Source organism: Phoenix dactylifera, chromosome 15 (assembly GCF_051530095.1).
Source record: "Phoenix dactylifera cultivar Ajwa chromosome 15, Ajwa_hap1_PhDact_Kaust_v1.1, whole genome shotgun sequence".
In the NCBI taxonomy this organism is placed as follows: domain Eukaryota; kingdom Viridiplantae; phylum Streptophyta; class Magnoliopsida; order Arecales; family Arecaceae; genus Phoenix; species Phoenix dactylifera.
In genome coordinates this window covers 19600201-19623702 of record NC_143204.1, presented here as the reverse complement: position 1 = coordinate 19623702, position 23502 = coordinate 19600201, and the positions used below count along the sequence as shown (strand labels likewise).

At 39.2% G+C, this 23502-nt stretch overlaps 2 protein-coding genes across 3 annotated transcripts; both read right to left on the bottom strand.

Annotated features, from left to right (window-relative positions):
- Positions 1-3518: 3518 nt before the first annotated feature.
- LOC103722294 (uncharacterized) lies at positions 3519-13710 on the bottom strand. Of its 2 annotated transcripts, XM_008812795.5 has the most exons (5): positions 13456-13707; positions 10752-10829; positions 10445-10520; positions 7466-7539; positions 3519-3950 (listed from the first exon to the last, which is right to left on the bottom strand). In XM_008812795.5, the coding sequence occupies exons 1-5, from the start codon at positions 13552-13554 to the stop codon at positions 3879-3881; spliced, it is 399 nt and encodes a 132-aa protein (XP_008811017.4). In that variant the 5' UTR covers positions 13555-13707; the 3' UTR covers positions 3519-3878. The 2 variants fall into 2 exon arrangements, with proteins under 2 accessions (XP_008811017.4, XP_088567475.2); XM_088711349.2 differs by lacking the exon at positions 10752-10829 and having other exon boundaries at positions 13456-13710.
- A 3198-nt stretch (positions 13711-16908) lies between these two features.
- LOC149751258 (high mobility group B protein 1-like) lies at positions 16909-20275 on the bottom strand. Its single transcript, XM_089927546.1, has 5 exons — positions 17922-20275; positions 17760-17817; positions 17612-17656; positions 17153-17233; positions 16909-17053 (listed from the first exon to the last, which is right to left on the bottom strand). The coding sequence occupies exons 1-5, from the start codon at positions 18065-18067 to the stop codon at positions 16943-16945; spliced, it is 441 nt and encodes a 146-aa protein (XP_089783672.1). The 5' UTR covers positions 18068-20275; the 3' UTR covers positions 16909-16942.
- Between the last annotated feature and the right edge of the window lie 3227 nt (positions 20276-23502).

Sequence of the window (23502 nt, the reverse complement as noted above, 5' to 3'; positions counted from 1 at the left end):
AGTATACTTTTCATACCTCCCTTCGGGTGCACGGGCCTGCAGTGGGAACCTCGGGCGGAGTGGTGACCTCTGCTGTGGCGGTCCTCTCAACCGGGGTGGACTCTTCGGGCGGGGCGGATTCTTAGCTCGTCGCGAAGACGGGCTTCTGGGCTGGCCGCGCTCCTCGCGACGTCTCTTCTTGGGGTTCTGCTCGGTCCCGCCCCGCCTAACCGCCACGGCCTCTTCTGCCTTGGCATACTTCCGCGCCCGAGCGAACATTTCGGTGAGGTCCGTGGAAAAATTCTTCTCGATCGAGAAAAGGAATCTGTAGGACCGGGCTCCAGTCTTCAACGCCGACATGGCAATTGACTGGTCAAGCTCCCGGACCTCCCATGTTGCGGCGGTGAACCGGTCCAAGTACTCCTTGAAGGATTCTCCCTCCTTTTGTTTGATATCAAGGAGGGAGTCGGATGTCCGCCGCTGGGGCTGGCTGGCGGCAAAGTTGCCAGCAAATTGTCTGCCGAGCTGCTCAAAGGAAGAGACAGTACTCGGCTTCAGCCCGGTGAACCAAAGCCGGGCTGGCCCTCGGAGTGTCGCCGGAAAAGCTTTGCACATCATGGCCTCCGAGGCTCCTTGTAGGGCCATTAAGACCCGGTAACTCTCCAGGTGGTCAAGGGGATCAGCCTTGCCGTTGTAGGGCTCCACCTGGGGCATCTTGAACCGTAGTGGAACTGGTTCATCTTCGATCTCCGGGGAGAAGGGTGACTTCGTAGTGAACTCGAAGTCGTTATCACGTCCTGATTTTCTTCCGTGGAGTGCCTGGATTTGGCGCTCCAGCTTCTCGACCTTCTTGTCGAGTTCATCATTCTGGAGGATCGCTGCAGCGGTTCGTTCGAGCGCAGGTTGCCCTGGAACCGACTCAGCTTCTGAAGGCTGTGGCCAGCCTCCGTAGCCTCTGGCTGGGTGCTCTCTCCAGAGGGAGGCCTGGACTTGGGAGTCCTGACCTCGAAGGGGAAGTCCGCTTGTAGGAGGCTCCGGTTGAGCTGGAGCCGGAGGAGGCGGTGCCGTTGGGATGCCCCTGGGTTGCAAGCTTTGGACAGCGGTAGCCAAGGCTTGCACTTGCTGCACCAGGGCATCAAACTGCTCCGGCCCTTGATGAACTGACTCAGCCGGAGGTGGTGAGTTTTGGACGGAATGTTCTGGACTAGGTGGAGGACGTCGAGAGGCATTGGAAGCCCCTTTGCTTCTTAGCTTCATGGCAGCGAACTCGGTCCCTTCCTCTAGCGCCAACTGTTGCTGGAAATTGGACCCGGGGGCCGCCGCGAAGCCAGGGGAGGAGGAGCTCCGCCGCCTGAGAGGGCGGACGGCGGGGCGCCGGCCGGCCGCGTCCTCCGCTGGGGAGTGGAAGAGAGCAAAGAGGGGTGGTGCGTCCAGTCCTGTCCTGTCCTGCAAAAAAGCCGGTGGCCGGGCTCCCCGGCGCCGGCCCTCCGATGCTTAAGTCAGAGGGGGAATATGTGGAGAGAGCAAGCAGGAGAGCATTTGGATAAGATAAAGAAGATGAAGAGGATGATGTCCTCAATTGTGTCTGTGCTGTTTGCTTCTTTTCACCCGGTCCAGGAGGGTTCTGTCCGGGGGTCCCCCCCTTCCCTTCTCCCAGGTTCCCTTTTATAGAAGGGGATTACGTTACCTGGGAGGTGGCAGGGGAATTTGTCCCTTTTCGTCATAATTGGGCACGATTTGGCCCATTAATGGCGTAGTGGAGAACGGGACCGAATCAGACCGGAACCAGGGAGTTGTCACGGTCGATCGGACCTGTTGGAGTGGTTGAACCGCCGGCCGTGGTGGGCCTGGGGTCCGTGGATGGTAAGTGCATTTATTACCGAGAGCCATACGCTTTGATGGTTCAGTGATCCGGAGATCGCCTTGAGCCGTGTTCATTAAATGACTGAGTGCATCGGAGACTTGAGGGGGTCTCATGCATTAATGACAGGTCACGCCGAACACCTGCGGAGATCTTATGCCTTGATGGCTTGGAGATAGCGGCAGGTTGTAGTGGAGTTGTCAGGTCCCTTAGAGGGCTAAGCGAGAGTTGAACATTTGGTCAAGGCATCGGCTCGGCAGGGGTGCCGAGCCGAGCTGGTCGCCCAATGGGGCGCCCTGTGGCGGGGTCGCTTCTAGACAGTATTTCTGGTCGGCGTCCTCTTAGTCGGCTCTTTCTAGCCGAGCGTCTCTACTTGCGCTCTTTGATTGGCTCTGGTTGGCGCTCTCCAACCAAGCACCCTTCTGGTCGGTGCCCTTTAGTCGGGCGCTTCTCTGGTCGGCGCTCTTTGGCCGAGCACCCTTCTGGTCGGTGCCCTTTGGTTGAGCGCCTCTCTGGTCGGCGCTCTTCGGCCGAGCGCCTTTCCGGTCGGCGCTCTTTAGTCGAGCGCCTCCGTGGCGGTATGACTTGGGGTTTTTCCCCCAACATAGATGAAATCAAATGCAGAGAAAAAAATATAAAGAAAACGGATAGGGGAACAGTTATGAAAGGAAAGTGGGTAGAGGACACCAGGTTTGCTTGCATTGGAAGGCCTCACAGATACCAGTTAGGGTATATGAGGGAAAAGAGAGACACATCTGGGGTAGACTTGAGCTTGAACATCAAGAATCGTGCTTTTTTTTTATGTGTCTTGATATGTGATCTGGTTTAATGTGAGTGAGGTCATCTAATTAGATTATGAGCTTGTTCATATCTAACAAGATAGAAAGTGAAGAAATATAAATAACCGAGCCATTATCTTTGATGTTTGGAGCCATTCAAGGTATGATTATGTTCTCTTATTCTTAATTGTAAATGTCCCATCCATCCACCGGAAAAGTCTGCTCTTAGAATTACATTCACTTAATATATTTTTTCTTTGCATATCAGAAAAACGTTTCCATCTCGTAGCAGGGGCATCTTAGATTTCCATTTGGATTTATTTCCTCCACCTTTTTCTCTTATGCAATCAATTTTTCTGGGTGAAATCTCATAGCAATCATTGAAAAAACGGGGATGAGCCTAGTAAATTTAACAATGGAGAATTTAGTTGAACAAAATTAATTAAAAATCTGTCTAGAAAAGGAAAAGGCAACAAACAACTCACAAAAAGTTTTATAAAAAAAGTGAAATAGTTTTTTTAGTTGAACAAAATGATTTGAAAAACTGTTAAAAAGGTAAAGGAAAAAAGAACAAACAGCTCACCAAAAGTTAAAAATGAAAGAAAAAAAAAGAAGAAAGTGAAATAGTTTTTTTAGTTGAACACAATTAATTAAAAATTTGCCAAAAAAAGGCAAAGGAAAAAAGAACAAAGAGTTAACAAAAAATTAAAAAAAGACAGAAAGAAATTGAGCTTGAGCGATTCCCATTTGCTTCAATAGAGCAGTAAGCCCCGCAGCATGCTGCTGTCAAAGAGCCATCTAGGCTTTGACATGGTGTCACCGTCTGGCTCATAATTCTTACACAAAGGATCTCATGACACTGGAAGAAAGCAAATTCAGACCATTTGGGGGAACATGTATGGCAAGAATGCAGCCCATGCAATAGATAGATTAAGAGTACACAGCTACAAGGAGATTCTCGAGCACAAGCCTTCATATACATGATCAATAGAGACACCACAAAACATCGCAAGTAGATTTACACGAATCGCACTCCAGATATGTTAAAAAAGAAAAAAAGATTGGGGCTGATTCTGGCATTACCCATCAGCAAAGAAAAATCAATTACAAAGGAGAGTGAAAAATGCACAAGGTCACCTTCTATCTTGCAACTTATCAAATAGCTCATTTGAATGCATATTTCACATTACATTAGAAAACTCCTCCAATACAGACTATGGTGTCAGAAATTCTTGAAGAAACCACCACTTGCTGCTAGTTTACCATATAGGATATCTGACACCGAGGCCATTGCATGTCAATATCAAGCCCTTGTTTCGATTCAGATAATCCTGAAATCAAATTTTTCAATGTCAAGAGTGACAAATGCTATCAAAACAACATAACATTATATCAAGTGGAAGATAGCCACACTACATCCACAGGAACTATTTGCATGAATATGAGAAAATCAATGCTCGGAGAAACTAAAATGGGATTCCAAACAGAAACAGATGGAAAAATAACATAGTGCCAAAAAAAAAGGAACTTGTGTTTTTTAAGACTCTTCCCTTGTAATAGTAGCAGTTGCAATTTAACTTTCTATTCAAGAATTAACCTACCAAACAAAACTTTTAATATCTAAATGTTAATTTTAATATATATATATATATAGTAGATTGTAAGGAATAGTTTACTGCCCATACTCTGGTGTCTACCTTGTGTGCTTGCAACTCAGTAATCACGGTTTTCATATGCTAGTGGCTAACAAATAATTTATGCATGTTTAAAATCAAATTGGACTCCCAAGTGAACAATATTTGCAATCCTCAATCTTTTCCCTCTAATAATACAGCTCACAATGTAGCTAGCAGGCTGCTAAAGAACAATTTGGTGAAGCTACAACTATATTAGAGAAGCAGCAAATGATCAGCTAGATGCTTAGAACACATAAAGCCTAGCAAATTTCAGCTTGGGCCATAGGCACTTATCTGGAAATAGGCATAACCCTGCATCACATTCTGTACAAGAGATTCAAGACAACAAAAAGCCCTCAACCAACATATCTGACTCAATTCTCTCAACCCACTGACCCAGACCAGCCCATTGTGATGGCCAGTTCATGGGTTAGATGTCCAACCACAGGTCAGCCCCAGTAGGACTAGCTAACTCTCCCTTGAGTTCTCCTGTCCTCACTGTCATATCTGACTCAGTTCATTTTCCAAAAGAATATAAGAGGAGAGGAAGAGGAGGGAAGAAGAGAAGTCCTCTGCAATCTACCTTAGGCACACGATGGACTAATGGATAACCTTTTGAAATGGAAATAAGGCTTGCAACAGTACATTATTCATTAAAAAAAAGGAGAGAAACTAAGATTTCAATGGAACAGGAAATGGAAACTAAGCCCCAACCAAAATAAAGAAAAAAAAATAATAGCCAGAGAACATTGTATTATCAATGCTGTTATATTAAGCATTATTATGTACAAGAGTTGAGTTATATGTCAAGACAAATGTAAAATAATGATATGCTAACAAAGCCATGGATTTCTTCTTGGCCAAGATACAAGTTTAGGTCAATATCAAGTACAAAACCATGGTTTGCCATACCAGTGCATACCGACCATATCATACCGTACCGGACCAGTATTGTGGTACCGGAGGCGTACCAAGTGTCAGCATGCCGAAGCAACCTCCATATGGCGCGTACTGACATTAGTAATAAGATGGTACTCGTACAAGGTCCAATTCCAAAACGGCGAACCTTGCACAAAATATTAAAATATCTACTAAATCTTAGAATCTCATCCTTTAATTAAATCCCAAATTATCAATCAAGACAATAAATCTATTGTTCGAGATTATTTAATCGCTGTTTCGGTCACATTGACTAGTTATAATATGGTCCGACACCTCATTCTCTTGGAGCAGAGATCAGATCCATTTAGCTGCAGCCAAGTAGGAGATTGTTGAAGAAAAAACATTTATTAAGGTTGGCAATGGAGAACTTGGCGATGATGGCTTGATAGGTTTCAGTAAAAGGAATCAGTGATAAGTTATGGAGGTTTGATCAGGTGGCACCATTGGGGAGCATGAGTTGTATGGGGACAGCTTCAACAATGGTGATGGAGCACAGTGCAGTGCGAGGGTGGGAGGTTCCGAGTCAGAGGACTGAAGATATTGGAAGGCTGCCTATGAGAAGTGTAGGATGGATATTAATAGGCACTGGTGATGTGAAAGGATGAACCACCATGGCTGTGGTGGGACCTTAAAGGGAAGAGAAGGGGGAGCAAGAGGAAGAGGAGCAAAACTTGTGGTCAGACAATGGACTCGCTGAGGAAGTGGAGAGCTACCAAATAGTGAATCATGAACTAAATAGAAAGTTAATCTAGAGTCATGGATTACACTATATTTTCCAGCTTTTTGGTATCTGGGCCCTTAAAATTTGGCTCCAATATTCAGAATTACCAGTTATTTAAAAATAAAAAAACTGAGAATAACCGAGATCTCAGTTCATTTCAGTATCTGACCACCACAAAAGCAACCAAAGTACCGAGATTTAAAAACCTCAAACAAAACTAGACTTGTTTGGCTGAAGTGGACGTGTATTGTTATATAATTGAAGATTTCCTTGATGATGAAAAGAAAAATTCTCCGACGGCAATAAAGCCTGCACTATTGTGCTGTTCAGAATATCAAACAATATCAAGGGCCTAAGAAAACAAGACAAACATAACAGAGATAAGAATGTAGAAATGGATGTGACGGAACTAAGACAAATAGGATGAGGAACATTTATGCTAAAGGAAGTGTAGGAGTGACAAATTGATGGAGAATTGACTAAGATGGTAAAGGCATGCACAACAAAAAATGTATAAGGTGGCCCAACTAAGAAGTGGTGCTTGAATCTTTGTTAATTTGTTGAATGGTCAAAAGAGTCAGTAAGGCTTAAAGCCAGTAAAAAGAAGAAGGATTTTGAAAAAGTTTCTAGTAACATCAAAAGTAGCCTTTAATAGGAATCGACAGATAAGGGTTCATAAAATTGACCCTTAGTGGTTGGAAAGGCTTCTGGTTATGGTTTGTCCTATATTAGATACATCTTTAGCTTGAGAAATGCTAAGATAAAGTAATGAGCATCTTTCATCTATTAAGTATTTGACTACTTGAATGCTCGTATAGACCATGAACGACATATCCACAAGAACACAGCCTATTCCAATAGTCGTGCTTGGGATATAAGTCTCTTCTATTATCAGTCTCAGCCATGTCATGCTATAATGACAAACTCTGAATATTTCATAGCAATATATGAGCAAAGCGATAATAATTTCAGATTCACCCCTTTTGCTAATTGGAAAAAGGAGAAGATTGACAAGTCGTGCAAAGAATTGTAGGTTTTAGACTAGAATGGAAATGCAAAGTCCAGTGCTAATGTGCTTAGAAAGTTAAGATTAGTTTTTTTTTTTTTTTTTGTGGTAAACAGATTAGTATGAATTTTAGTATTATCTTCAACACCTTGTTGAACCTTTGAATGGTATAACTAGAGATGTGAATTCAATCATGATTTATAGGTCAAAGACCATGGAGGAAAAAGGAGATAATTTAAAGGCTAATTGCAGGATGGTCTAAGGAAAGGATGGCAGGATCTAAATTTAATCTAAAAAAGAGGAAATGGATACAGATAATTCAGAATTTGACTTTGAACTTAGAATAATCATTGTATGCCAGCTTCAGCAATGTACTATAACTGTCATAACCAAAAAATGCATCCATCTATTTGAGCAAATTTACCAATGTATATTTGGAAATGATAATGCAATACATCGACTGATATTTAGCTAAAATTTAAATGTATAAAAGTTACTTACAGTGACATTGCAATCTTGAGTATACAGAACCCCCTTCTTATCATACTCTCGCCTTTTAACAGGATCGCTTAGAACTGTCCCAAAAGGCAAGTTGTCAGATGCAAAATTAATTACTTCAATAAAGATTAGCATGGTAGCAGCAAAAAAAAAAGGAAAGAAAAGGAGCATAGATGTTTTAAAAAAGAAACCATGAAAGAGAACATGATTGGTATCAGAAGTGGCTGCTATCCATCCCTGCATATATTTATTTTTCTTTATTTTAATTTCAAGTTAGAAAGCAAACATTAAAAGAAAGTTAAATGATAGAAAAAGTATAGACTTTGCAAAGATGCACTTGTATCCAGATTTCTAAACCATAATTTCATTGTGTTCCACTTGCTTGACTGGCCTAGTGCTATATGTATTTTTTTTTCTTTCTAGTAAAATTCTTATTACAAAAAATAATAACAGGCAAAAAAACAAAAGAGGGAAAAACGTGTCCTTAGCACCAAACCCACCAATTTCAATGATCTGATTGAAATTCCGTCTCAAACACCCCTAGAGGAAATGAAAACACATATAACATTTCTCATGCTTCTTAAAATGAGTGTGAAGAAGCCACATAGCCTTCTGTTGATCATTAAGATTTATATATCATCAACAAAGTAACATCCAGAAACTACAGTCCTAACATCACAGAGAACAGAGAAAAAGGACACAGAAGTAAAACCAAAATGGTCCACATATGTATCACAAAATCAGAAGGATGCCCCAATCAAGAACTACCCTAAGAGACACCAAAGTATCAGATGATTGAGATGAAGAGGTGAAATGAGTGTGTTCAGAGGTTTAAAGAATAGAATGAATATGAACCTTCTATTTGTTAGGAGAATGGACAAAATAACATGGAGGGCAATCGGAGTATTTTAACAGCCATTACACAGCTACAGAGTTGGTATTTTATAGGGATTCTCAACCATAAAATGTCAGAGTCCGAGGACTCAAACAAACTACCTCAACAGCTCTCTAAGCAAAATTGTCTTGAATATATCCAGGCAATGTAGAAATCCAACTCCAATTTTCTTCATTGAATTGTCGCCCCCACTTGTCAAGTCCCACTGGCTATTCATGCTGTTCCAGCAACCCCCTCCCTCTTCTCTTAATCCTAGTTTACCTTTTTCTTTGGTCCCCAACCGAGAGAGAGAGAGAGATTTCTGATGCAGCAAGAGCTAGGGGAAAAGCAAACTTAGGGTTTATAAAGGCTTTGAGACACTAGGGCTGTTCTAAAGGCTCGCTTGAATTTTAGATTCAGACTACCTAAATCTGAATATAAGTGAATTAAAAAAGTGGCATTCCTAAAGACTATAGGTAATAGATGATTAGGATCTCAGCTATGGTTTAGGATACTAGAATTCCAGGCTCCAGCACTTGCTGGAGTTTTCTGGAAAAAATCTGAGATTCCATTCTTTGGGAGATGTAAAGGTCACTCATGTGACACAAAAAAAAGACATATAAGCATTATGATTTATGGAATGTAATTAAGAAATGAACCATATCCTAGTTTATAAAAAATAAAAAATAAAAAAAAAACTAGTGACCGGAGGGAAAGAAGGGTTAGGGAAGAGTAGTGCCAAGATATTATAAGATTTTTTTTTTTAAAAAAAAAAGATAGATACAAAAAAAAAAATGAGGATGTTATCTTCTGGTCTTACACAATAAATCCAGGCTATGACAGGGGTTGCAAGCCTTATGCTTATTCTACAGCATCAGATAAAAGAAACAGTAGCTTCATTAGAATCTGATACATAAAGAATCAATTCCTCTCCTTTTATACGCTTCTCTTATTCTTTACTTCTTATATTGATTAGAACCTTTCTACAAAAGAAAGATAACAAAAATATTCCAAAAATTACAAAGTTTGGATCATTGAATCTAATCCAAAAGGAAAGCAAAACTTGTCCAAAACAAGTCCACATGGTCTGAGAACATTCTAACATAATCTATACTTAAAAATAGATACTAATTTTCTCAAAATAGGACACTAACAGCAATAATATAAATTAGCCACAAAATTAACCAAAAAATTAGAATGAAAACACAATAATATCTATATATTAAGTCACTCAAACAAAAAATTTGCAGAAAAGCATTGGACTGAAAGAATGCTTCCACATCATCATCCCACCACACAACCAATGGTCACCCAAGTCTTCAAGACTATGTAAACTTACAGCAACCATACCCTTAAGGACCTCAAAGGGAGAATATTTTTAGCTGTTTAAACTTTAAAGCTAATTGTGGCAGTCAGTACCACAATCAATATTGTTAATGAGGTCTGCAATTACCAAGAATCATTCCTTGATCAGACAATGCCTGCTTATATAAAACCTTTTCTGAAACAAAGAGCGTAGATGACCAATGACCTCTTGATCACCATATGATATCACAAGTCTAAAGTTCCATTCATGTAATGCTCCTAATACCAGTCCCTGAACATGTTCATGACATAGGTTATGTAGTAACTTTGTAAAGATAAGCAAAACAGCTTCCAGCTCCCAATCTTCGCAAGTAAATAATATTCCTTTTCATCTCAGCAATAAGATAAATGGCGACAACATCGTTTTTGCTTTTTTACTTCTGAGGGAAAGGGAGGGAGACCAGCCCATGCTATAATTACCTAGGCCCCAATACTTGGGGAATGCATCACCCATATTCAAACCTAGAACCTCTGATTGTTTGGTAGAGGGGTTTGACCACTGGAACAAGCCCTGGTTCATGACAGCTTGAAATTGTTATCATAAATTTTATCACATAAGCATAAGCCCTCATATTAAAGAACGGTTGCATTTACTCACTAGGATGACAATGTGGAAAGGCACCACAGTATTATCTAGCTACCAATGATGCAAAATGCTTAGGGTTTTTTTTTTTTGAGAAAACATAGAAGTAAATAAGACAGTTTCCCCTCGCACAAATTCTTCAGTGAAATGACAAACTTACCCTTGTATGCCTCATTTATCTCTTGGAATTTTGAAGTTGCACTTTCCTCTCCTTTTTTCTTATCCGGATGCCATTTCTGTAACAAACGAAAAAATGAAACAGTTTCAGCAATTTGTTGTCACCAAATATTTAAAGGTACATCAGTTTCATGAAAAAAGACATTTCATGGTGTATTTATAGTTGTCTCATGAATTGAATGACAGAGGGATTGTGGAACAGACTTCGATTTAGTTAATGTTTTAGTCCAAGTTAAGAAACAAAATACATGGTCGCAAAATGAAAGTGTACATATGGGAAAAGTACAAACCAATGCTAAACGAATGAAGTTGGACCTAATGGTTTCTTCAGTAGCATCATAATCAACTTCCAGTATTCTGTAGTAATCCTGCACATAAAGTTATGATACAATGTCCATAGTCAGAGTTAACAAACAAGAGGTGTTAACTTTACATGAACATCATACTGATTTTTTTTTTTTTTTGACAATAGATAAATCCTGAATCAAGATATGAAGAAAATAGCTAGGAAGCTATGAAAGCACTGAACTACATATAACAAATAAACTCAAAACAATTTATTCCAAATACATCACAAAAACACAAAATCAATTATTCAAAAGAATTAGCACCTCATGGTCAAACGAAAAAGTTCATGAATGCATAAGCTTGCAACGACCTATCAAACACCAGTATCCAACCACAAGTATTGATATAAATGTCAAAGAGATAATACCTTTGGTGCAAACAAGGAAATACTATGTGCCTAGAAAAGCATGAGATAATATTGGAGTTCATTAAAATTAATGATGTACTAAAACATATATTCTAGAACATGTAATGTAATTTTGTAAATAAAACATCATCCAAGAAGAGGTCCTATTGGGAATGTGAAAGAAGCTGAGGATGTGGTTTATACGAAGGGACAAACGACTTCCAAAATGATCAAAATTAATACTTTGTTTGAATTGATGCTTTCTTTTAATTGTATGCAATGGTAGAAAAAACAGTTATCTTCAGAAATGGACATCCAATATTTGATACAAAAATGGGTTCATCAATCAATCTTGAGACAAGCACCAAAGAAAAGGGTCCAGATCGAGTGGGAACCTACATGATATCGAACTAGATAGTGCTTGGGCCACTCATAATGTGGATTTAAAGATACAGATAAGACATAAAGAGAGAATTGGGAACCCGCATAATATTAGAGTTAGAACCAAGAGCAGAAGGAGCAAATATAGTATATATTTTCCAAATAAAAGTTGCAAATAGCATAAGGGTCCCAATGCTAGAACTTTTGACATGACATGGACGCTAATTGCCTAGCACCAAACATTGCTTCCATAGGTAGGAGTTGATATACGTTCGTGACATGTACACATAGAAAGTCTAATTCCCATAGCCTCTGTATGTATGTTGATTATATTCATTCTGGTAAATTCATCTTTATATTGCCAATAGATATTGAACTTGTCTAGAACATGAGAGGGCAATAGTTCCAACCTTAATTTACTTGTATTTGTCCACTGATAAATTATATAATGTTAGCAACAATTCCAACCTTAATTTTGATAAGCAATTTTATATTTTTTCTAAATTTTTCATACCTGTGCATACAGGCTCTACTAGAGAAGCTCAAAGATATACAAAAGCAAAACCCTTTTTTCACCCATGCCTTTTCATTTTTGCCGCATTCTGACAATCAATCTTTTGCGATGAATTTTATTTATACTCAACCATCAGGTATGGTTTTATTTTGATCTTGGCAATGTATCCCTACTTCCACACATAGAACCACTCTGAATACATTTAGCTAAATCCAAAATTTGCAAATATTGATTATAGAGATATACTTGGCTACACTCAAGTCGATCTCTATTCAGATCTGATCATATCTAGATATAATGAGAGACCCACATCGATGATGATATGATCAGCTACCACTAAATTGCTTGCACTCCAAAAACCATATAATTTAAAAATTCTTAGCCTATGCATCAAGTGATCAAAAAATATATATTGTTTCATGTTATTTAAACTGTCTTTTTTTTTTTTGACCACTTGATGCATAGGCTAAGAGTCTCTAAAACAAATATTTTTTTTGTGTATAAGCAGTTCAGAGATAGTAGATCACATCCAACAACACGGATTAATGATGTAAGACCCCATCATCCGAGCAATCAGATCTGAGTGGAGATCTGCTCAAATGCAGCCAAATCTATTTTTTTATTATAACAAAAAAAAACAAATCATTAAAAATTCCAACCTGGAACAATTAAGGCTTGATATCAAAAGGACTGGAGGGGAATGAAACTGGGGAACTGACTGGCGAGCTGAAAGAGTTAAAATATGTGAGTTGCAGGTTATTGAGAGACAAATTTCCTCGTACATGGTAGAAATCAGATTGCTTAAAATAAACATAAAAAATAAAATGAAGTCCTTTTGCTTCCATATAAGTGAGAAAAAAATAAAAAAGAAGAAAGATAACAAACATGCACAGGACCACCCATTTATGAGATGGTGATTCTCAACTCAGCATGTGAAATCCAACCAAAATTGTTTACAGGTGAATAGTGATTCACTGGATTGATGATATTTGGCCAGTGTGAAGAACAAGGATTCATAATGCTCTCCAGTCCTCTCCCATCCCAATTCATACAGAAACCCTTACTCTAACCAAAAATTTACCGATACATCAAAGATATAGGAACTAAACTAATTATTCCATCAACCTTCAGCATTGAATTTCCGCAACAATTGAACTATAAATCCAAAAACACTCAACATCAAAGCATACCCAAAAACAAAAATTTCCATTAACCAACGATAGAAAAAGAAAAAAAAACAAAAATTTCCATTAACCAACGATAGAAAAGGAAAAAAAAGTAGGGAAGGAACAGCTTAGAGCTCTCTGGGAGAATTAATTGATAGGGGAAAAGGGTTAATTTCTCGAGCACGAGAGAAGAAATGGGACGCACGGAGGGAGAGAAGGAGAGGGAGGTGGTTTATTACCTTTGGCTTGGATAAGAGGGAGAGGAAATCGAAATCTATGGGAGAGTCTTCTTGCTCTTCTTCGGCTTCTTCTCTGAACTCTTCCCACTCCCACCACATTCTCCCGATGTCACTGTGTCACTTCTCCTGCCCAAGAGAGGAGAGGGCGGGATATAGATGCCCCCTTTTCGGTGAGGGTCTGAGGGAAGAGAAGATTCGAGAGTTGCTCAAAGCGAGAACGTGGAAAAGCCTTGGCCCCTGGACAATCGCACGGGTGTGAAACTTTTATAGGTCGCAGCTTGGGCGTATGACGTCACCATCCTTTTTTTTTTGGAAAAAAAAAGAAAAAAAAAAAGAGAAGAAGGTGGCGAAGAGAACCTTACCTGCGTAGCAACCTCCATTGGGCCCCTCCCTGCTGAAGCATGTTTGATTCAGGTCGTAAATTTCCGTGTGCTCTCCCCACACATAGTTACCCACGTATGAGCACATCACTCCAGCACTACTCCTATTGCCAGCGGACCAGTAACACTCCCATCAGCAGCGTCCAAGTATGGGACATCTGGTCTCAGAATTTAATCGATGCCCGCGCATTACAAACCTAGACAATCTGGTAGAAGATAGGCCCCATTCTCACTCGGCTACCACCTCGGTGGTACCATCGATTTTTGAGAGTTCCTTCTTCTTGAATCTTCATATAGGTCTTTTACCAAAAGAAAAAAAAGCTGAGGACGACCCGTTCGCGGACCCAATCTGATCCAAATCAGATCCAATCCAACCACATTCTAAGACCTATGGATTGGATCATGTTCAAAAATTGAATCGATCTAAATTTCAAGTCAGTCATGGTCTTATATATTTTGACACCACATTGATCCATATATCATCAATTCTAACTTCGATAATAAAATAAAATAAAATAAAATAAAAAATAAAGCCGGCCCGGTCCATCCAAAAAATTCTAATTATATAAATATTCTCCTCCTCTTCCTTCATTCTAAATATTTTTCTTAATTCATTGAGTGAATTCTTATTTAACCTAATTTCTCTTTTCTTCATCTCAATAACTATATCTATTTTCATATATTTTCACTTAATTATAATTACACATTCATATGGTATAGTTTGTTTTAGTTGATTTATATTATAATACCCTGATGTATATTAACATATTATATATATATATATATATATATATATATATATATATATATATATTAAAATTCATCTTTGAGTTAAATGAAATTAAAAATTTTCGAATGATGATTCCGAATCGATGATGTGGACCGCTAAACAATATTAAAGAGCTCGCCAAATTGGCTCCGACCGGTCCCTTCCTCCGATGCTTAAGTCGGAGAGAATTCTTTTAGTAGGAAATGAAGAAGAAGAAGAAGAAGATACAGAGTATTGCCGGTATTCAGAAATGATTGAGTGATTGAGCCGTTATGTTTCACGGAGGATTTTTGGATTTATTTATAGCCACAGGATCCTGAATCTCTTGTAAATCGTATTTTCACAACTTAGAGTTGTACTGTCACTACAAAAGAAATGATATCTCCCGGCGGTTTTTTTGGTCTCTACCGACGCTTTTAAGCGTCGGCGAATTTCCAGCCCACGCACCCCAAAGCGTGGGTTAGACGTCGGGCAGGTGGGCGTGGGTCCGGTTTTTGCCGACGCTTTCTTTTAGCGTCGGCAAAAACAGGGATTTGCCGACGCTTTAAAGCGTCGGCAAAAACGGCTTTTCCGACGCTTTAAAGCGTCGACAAAGCCCAATCCACTTTTGCGTTTTCGCCGACGCTTTAAAGCGTCGGCAAAAGCGGCTTTTCCGACGCTTTAAAGCGTCGATAAAGCCCAATCCACTTTTGCGTTTTTGCCGACGCTTTAACGCTTTTCCGACGCTTTAAAGCGTCGATAAAGCGCAGTTTTGCGTTTTCGCCGACGCTTTAAAGCGTCGGCAAAAACGGCTTTTCCCGACTAGCATCAATAATTCCCAACTTCCGACTAGCCCAATCCAGTTTTATCCCCAACTTGCATCAATAATTCACTAAATATTATCCAATAGCACGTTGCCATGAACACAGATACCTAAGCATCATCAAATTCGAGTAGATAATATGACCACCGTCAGGAATGCAAATGCTCCAACAAAAGGGATTTATCATAGTTTTATGGTTGGGATTAAAAAATAGCAACTAATAAGACTAATACAAGGATGAGTATCCTTTGCAAGCATAGGTTCCACTGGGAATAAAAGCAAGATAAGTGAAACAAATATACAAAGCCTAACATGGAAATAGAAAGGCACAAGAACGACATCGTTTATCATTTCAAAGGCCGGCAACTTTGACCTACGGCACAGTCACACATCCAGGCTTCTCTGTAATGCCATAGTAGTCAAGATGTCCCCGTTTTCAATCCTCATCCTCATCTTCCTCCTCCTGCAGTAACACTCACATCAGAAATGACAATTCCCAAAATTTAACGTACAAAAGATGCTCATGATTTCCAAAAAATAAAATAAAATGACAGCAGGCTTGTCATACACCGCTATTGATTCTTCATGCAGACAGAAGAAATGCAGAAACATCTGCACCTTTTCTTTCCTTTTACAAATCATAAAGAGCGATGCACATTTTTATTCAAGAGAAAAACAAAACAGCTGCTTTGGTTAAGAAACGACAATCAAAGCACCAAATCTTACATAGACTGAGGCCTCGTGCTAGGTTGCACAACCTGGCATTCAAGCATAACATGCAATGGATTCAAACTAACATTCATGGAAAGACCACAAGGTGAAGATGATGATGACAGTTCACTAGCCGGTTGTAGAGCCTAGAAACGGTAAAGTGCAGATGAAAACCAGACAAATCAACCAAAACATGGTCACAGAAATAAGATGCAGCATTTGCAAATAGAGCTACCTGAAGCAACAAGTCCTCTAGAACAAATAGAAAAGAGAGAAGCTACAACTACCTGACCCCACAAAACATACATGCTGGCAAAGAAACCCCCACAAATCGCACGTCCACAAATTGTACTACTCTCCAGCCACAAAACTTTAAAAAATTTAATTTCTTCCAGTTATCAAAAAGATAGTCTAAAGGCAATGTTAGAAATTTCCTACTACTTAGATCTGCGAGGACAAGTTGAAAAGCATCTGACTAAATAATGCACAAGTACATTAATAACAAGCTTTCTTCTTTTTAAAAGCACAGCGCATCTCCTTCCAAGTGGTCCAGGAGATCTCCTAAGCTGATTTAGGGTGCTAAGGAAAAAAATCACAGACATGGAAGGCTCAAACAAGTAAAGTTCAACATAAATCAATCTGATAAACTATTCAGCCCACAACAAAACAAACAGCCCTGAAAATGAGCCATCTGAAGAGACAGGGAGGAAGGCCCTTCCTCTTTCCTAATAGGAGTAGGGTCTATTTCCTTATGCCTTGAAAAGAATGTGAAATGAATAAAAAGGTTTCTACAACTTATTGTCACATAATGCGGCATAATCTTAATCACTGGAAGAGCTCTAAGAAGCTTACCTCTCCACTTTCCTCTTCATCCTCATTATTGACTTCAGACTTTGACCTATCAGATTCCTCATCACCGTCATCAGTCGCACTTTCCTGAATAAAAAGTATAGCAAAATAAACCAGGGACCATTGTAAAGTAATGTTCCACATGCTACCATTCAAACATGCAAGAAGACTAGCTTTGTTTAGTACTTGTTTCTTGTTGTAGGCAGACATTTGCTTTTCGTATTCACTCTTCCTTTTTGCAGCTTTGGCTTCATATGGAGCTTTCTCCTGACAATTAAGAAAAACAAATTATTTGCAATACGATGTGCAATATGAGAGGAGCCACCATCATTCAGAAGTTTCCGATAACAAAGATAGGAAAAGATTCTACTATAAAAAGCCCAACATTCACCGCCATACTATCTATAGTTTTACATTTAAATTCAACTAAAATAAGGTCAAGCCTGTATGCATTAAAATAGTTATATACATCTTAACGACCATCAAGACAAGACCACTTCAGTCACAGGCAATCTTAGCACAGATAAAGCAAACAAAAAGACATACAGAGTTCCGAAATACTGAGCCAGAATCCCAGATCTGTCATCATTATTATGCGATTTATTGAAAAGATTTCTATTTCTTTAACTGAAAAATAATACGTACAGCATCAGACAATGATTTCCACTTCTCTCCTCCAGCTTTACCAACCTTCAGTAACAACATCAAATGTCACTTAAATCCATGAATCGAAGTATAACTGATGATTCGATAATGATTAAGTATAGTAGATTCTGTCTGTGTATCTCCTTACAACTGAGACAGCCTTCACATTGGGATGTTCCTGCTTGTATTGTTTCCTGAACTCTTCACTGCAACATTAAAGTTGCAAGAAGTTAATGATATCTGGAAACAAAATGTAGAACTACAAAGTAGAAGCCTCTACGTGAAACAAGAGAATTGCAAGGGCACTTACAGGAAAACAAAGAAAGCACTAGGAGGCCTCTTTGGTTTGTTAGGATCTTTTTCGGCCTTTTTTTCCTTCTTGGCCTGTCTTTTGCTACTCTTATCTGCCTTAATAGCAGCCTTGCGTTTCCCAACCTTCCTGAAATAGAGAAACATACAAAACCATAAACTATATTAGTCCTATTCACTTCCTAGCAGCCTTGCATTTCCCAACCATTATGAAAAACAGAAAAAAGAAGCATACACAGCAACCATCACAAATGCAAAGATGGTGTTTGTGTACCATCTCCAGCAATTATTACACATTATGTCAAAATCCTCCCATATACTGAGATTTCCCATCTTCACAACTAGCCATTGATGAACGCAACCTATAAATACTATAGCCCATACATTAGAATTTATCCTTTATCCATCTTTCTCCATTAATTCCCTCATTACATCTTGCACATACATGTGTTCTGAACATTGTCATCTACAAAAGTTATGCAACCTCATGAAATACTTAATTTTATCAATGTAGATTCCCAATATCGTAGTATCTTCCAAAAGCACAAAAACGCATCCCTACTTCAAATATATTTCTAGAACATAGCCTGTTGAAAACCTCTCTTCTGCAAAGGGATCTTGGCTACAGTAAAATCCTTAATGTTGAACGTGCAGAAGAAGGACCCTCTGTCATAACATATATTTGTTTCACTCATAGGAAATACTCATATAATTACAAAATGACCACTTGTGTGCCCCAGCCTTGCTGCAAATGTGCCTAGAACCTCATGTGTGCATCTGCACTTAAACTCAGTGTTTCCATGCTCCATAGGCTCAATCAGTTTACTCAGTAAATAAGATGGATCATAAGCCATCATCACAAACAGAAAGTATTGTAAGCTACAACAGCAGATAGGATGAAGTTAGCAATTTCATCGCAAAGGTTGACTGGATGCAGCATTAAAAAAGCTCAAGTAACCTGTCCTCAGCTAGCTTCAGTAATTCCCTAGTTTCCTTCTTTGTTGCCCCTTTTCCCTTTCCTCCCTTCATTTTCAGGTGGAGTTCCTGTTACAACGAGGTTCAACAAAACAATGAAACCTTGCAACCACAAGAAGTTGCTAGTTAGAAATGGAAATTGCAGCAGCTGTAGACTAATAATAAGAAGAAACAGTAACTGTCTAAGAGCAATATAAGCTATGGCAAGATCCAGGGGATGCACCATATAACTTGATGCATGTATTAACCATTCAATAAGCTATCTAACCAACGCGACAGGGAAAAAATGTATTGGACTGAAAAAAAAAAAGTTTGCTGAGATGATAAAGGATATGAAATAGAAGGGCATGACATTTGAAGTAAACTCATCAAAGCAAAGAACTTCCAGATACTAAATCAGAGAGAATCTTAGTAAATGCACTCAGATAAACCTTAAGGGGTCCCTTATTACTGAACTAAAAGTTTGTGAGAAAAATAAATGACACAAGGTTCAAAAGGCCCTTCAGAGGTCAAATGAAAGAAAAGCTCAAATGCAACAAGATACAAAAAAATAAAAGTAATCCAGCAAATATAAGTGACCACATGTTTTCCTGGCATCTCCACAGCTGTAGAACGATCCAGGAACAAGTTGATAAGAAAAGGCGGATTTGAAAAAGAGTGGAGAAGAAATGCCCCCATGGTCAACAAGCAATAGATGCATCTGAATGCGGCGAAAACAGAAAATAGAGCTCTGTAGATCATCAGAATAAATTTCATAACAGATAAATTGTTCTAATAGGCTAGTTACAACAATAACAATAATAATAATAACAACAACAACAACAATAATAACAATAATAATAACAATAATAATAAAGCCGTTTTTGCATCCGTACTGTATCCCTAACCGCTCCCCTTTTATTCACTGCATTAATGACAGAGATCTTGAAAGAAGGAAAGTGGCGGAGATCTTGCGGCCGCGGACAGAGTGGGAGAGATCGGCGACGAAGCCAAGTGGCGGCCGGCGGCAGAGGAGATGGAGGCGGCGGGGCCGCCACAGGCGGAGCACACCGACGACGGCCGCGGGCTGGCCTCGGCCGCGGTGGCGGAGGTGGAGCAGACGGCGGCGCATGAAAAGTCGGTGGAGGCGGCGGAGGAGGGGGAGGAGGGCTCGGCGTCGGTCATTTTTTATGGGAGGCGATGCGGGGTTCCGAGGGAGAGGATGAAGAAGAATCGAGGCGACGGGAGGGGGGAAGGGAGAAGAATCGGGGCGAAGAAGAAACGAGAGAGGGCGAGAGAGCGAGAGAGAGAGAGAGAGGAGGCGGGATGGGTGCGGGCGGAGGGAGAGGAAGAACCGGTTTCTTGCAACAGAAGAAGGCCGGAGGGGAGGGAGGAGGAGGCAGAAGAAGGAGGAGGCAGAGGAGGATGTCGATCGAGGATGGAGGAGGAGGGCGGACGCGGGTTTGGTTTTCAACGACGCTAATAAGCGTCGTTTTAGGCCAACTCTACGCTAGCAACCGTCGTATATTGCCGACGCTTTTAAAATGCGTCGGCTATTCTTGGCGCTCTGCGGGACATTGCCGACGCTTGCAGCAAGCGTCGGCAAAAACATGTCGTTAAATCCTCCTTTGCCTGTAGTGTGTGACCGTCTCGAATTGCATTATAATCATCTAATGATTCAAGGTAATGGCTATTATGGTAATCTTCATATCCGGCTTGATGGAGAGAGTACACTTCCGTGCATGAGGAAAATCCACTGCTGAAGTAAGTAGGTTTAGGTTAGTTTGGGGCAAATGCCAAGCTAACGAATATCTATCCAAGTGTGGTGCGACGAATATCTATCCAGTCAACAATCCAAAGAATGATCTTTTGAAGCTTTGTCTTGCACTCCGTCTTTATTTCTTTCTCCTAAGCAAGTTGTATAATCTAATAAATGAGATGGAGGAGAGAGCAAGGAAAGATAGAAAGATCTAGCACTCGCTATTGGTATCTTTGACATCGTCGGAATAACAAAAGGTGGAATGAAAATAGGTGATAACGGACGATGATATTAAGGAAATTTCCTTTGTTGATATTTTTTGTATTGTAATAATGTGCGAAGGAAGTTTAGACGAAGCTAAGAGGTTCTTGATTTATTCATGGGTCACTCATGAAGGTCTGTGTGCACTCGGGACTCATTCCTGTCAGTTGTCACACCGCTTGGTAGTGCATCCCAGGCAAATTACAACGCTAATTGGTCTCCATCTCATTCTCTCTCGTTCTCTCTCACGATATGGGGCTTAAAGTTCACCATTATAGCATCTTCGTCCACAAATACTTCATCAAAAATATATGCCACAGCCACCGAGATGGTAGCCCAGGCCTGTCTTCCATCAGGATGGTCCAAATTCGAAACACACGAGCGTCGATTAAATTTGGAGACCAGATGCCTCACGCCTGAACGCTGCTGGTGGGAGTGCTATTGGTCTACTGGCAACCGAAGTGGTGCTGGGGTGACGAACTCACACGTGGATAACCATGGGTGAAGAGGGCGCGCGAAAATTTGCAACCTGAGTCGAACATGCTCCAGCAGGGGGGAGCAGTGTGGGGTCAGGTTCTCCTCGCCCCCTTCTTCCTTTTTTTTCACCAATATATATATATATATATATATATATATATATATATATATATATATATATATATATATATATATATATATATGCCACACTAGTTATGGTATTCTTGGTTACTAGTATTTCTAGTATTCTCAAACATTTTTTACGTTTTAATGAATAGAAGAATTATAATTTTCAGTTCGGCATGCTCCAACAACAAAATAAGTTTCAACTATCATACAAACCCCATAATGCACACAGTACTATTTTTTTAGTCCCTTCTTCAATTATTTTCGGCATACAATGCAGCATTGTACATATTATAATGAATAGAAGGCTACCATAACTAAATTTTTGTAGTATATTAAGCATTGAACTTTAATAACAGAGGATCAGAAATCTCCATCATTAATACCAATATTTATATTGTAAATGAAGAACTTTGTACGCATAAGCTGAGTCTCCATAGAGGAACTCTTATTATTATTATTATCTATATGTTAATATCCACCTTACACTATACGAAGGATACAGTTTTTTCTCTTTTTTTAAACTATTTTTGAAATACAAATATGATAAATTATAATAAATAAAAAGTTTTAATACATATTTTTTTTTGCATAGTAAGTAATGAGCTTTAATAATAGCGAAGCACATTAATACATTTGTTATTAATTTATGTTGTATGTTATATAATGAAATTTAATAATGGTTAAGCACTTTAATATCGGTATCTATATAACTAATGAAAAACTCTATATAAGCATGAACTTTATTTTAAATATATAATATATGTCCATCCTCATGTACACAATCATTATCAAACTTTTTCTAGTAGAGTCAAATAATTCTATCATAAATGGCATGAATCTTGCACATACATTATACTCTTAAGACATATCTTATTTTTCATCCAATCCACAATAGAGTTTTTCCAAACAAATCTACATGGAAAGGACATTTTTTATGCGGCAACTTTAACAACATGTCACATTTTAGTTGTGAGTATCCAACATCTCAATATTTGTTGCGATAGGCATAAAAAATAATAATAAAAAAAGAGAGCATGTACTATTTATATCGTTCGATCTAGTGACGTATATTTAAAGACAGAGATGATGCAAAAACTTCACTATATATATAATTTTTTTTTTGTAAAGTATAAGATTCCCTCACAAACTCAAGCCTTCAATACATCCAGTTTTTAGGAAACTCAAGTCCTTTTTCTTTGGGGTTACAAAAGATATGTTATAATAGAATAAATTGATTTAAACTCGAACTAGTATTTCTATAATAATCAGGTGAGGTCAATATATAACTAATGTCTTAGTTGATTTGGGCTCAATCTTTAAAACTTATAAACTCAATATATACACAATAATTTTCCAGAGCAATGCTACTCTCATCACATGAAATGTCATATAGATACTTGAATGCTGGTGTTCAACATGTCATTTACTAATCTTGTCAGGCTTGGATGGCTTGAGATTGATGGTGTAGACAATAATCACATGGCTTCAGGAGGACAAGGACGGCACATCTGACATTGACAAAATTATTTCTACCTACCCTTCTTCTCGTCAACTCATTTGAATTGAAATATGTTAAAATTACATAAATTATAAAAGGCCACATCACAATAGTTTGAGTTCAGCTGCAACTTTATATGCTCCGTATTAAAAAATCCAATTGAAGGGCAAATGCCCCTTCAAACAAATACCAAGCTACCAATGACCGCAACCTTCTTGTTTCCTTCCACGTTTGGCTGTCAATCAATTGCTGTGGCCTGACGACTTCACGAAGGGTCCTTTCACTTGAAAATCACAAAAAAGGTGTCCCCTAATATTGTCTTTGCCCCAAAGACCTTTCTCCGCTTTTTAGTGTTTTTTTTTTTTGTGCCGTCGATGGTAAATCACAAGCTAACAAGCAGCAAAAAGAACATCCAATAATATCTAGCCAACAAAGCAAATATCAGTATTTGGGCCATGAGCTAAAGATCACAGCCGTCGATTTGTTGGGTCATCCATCCCATCC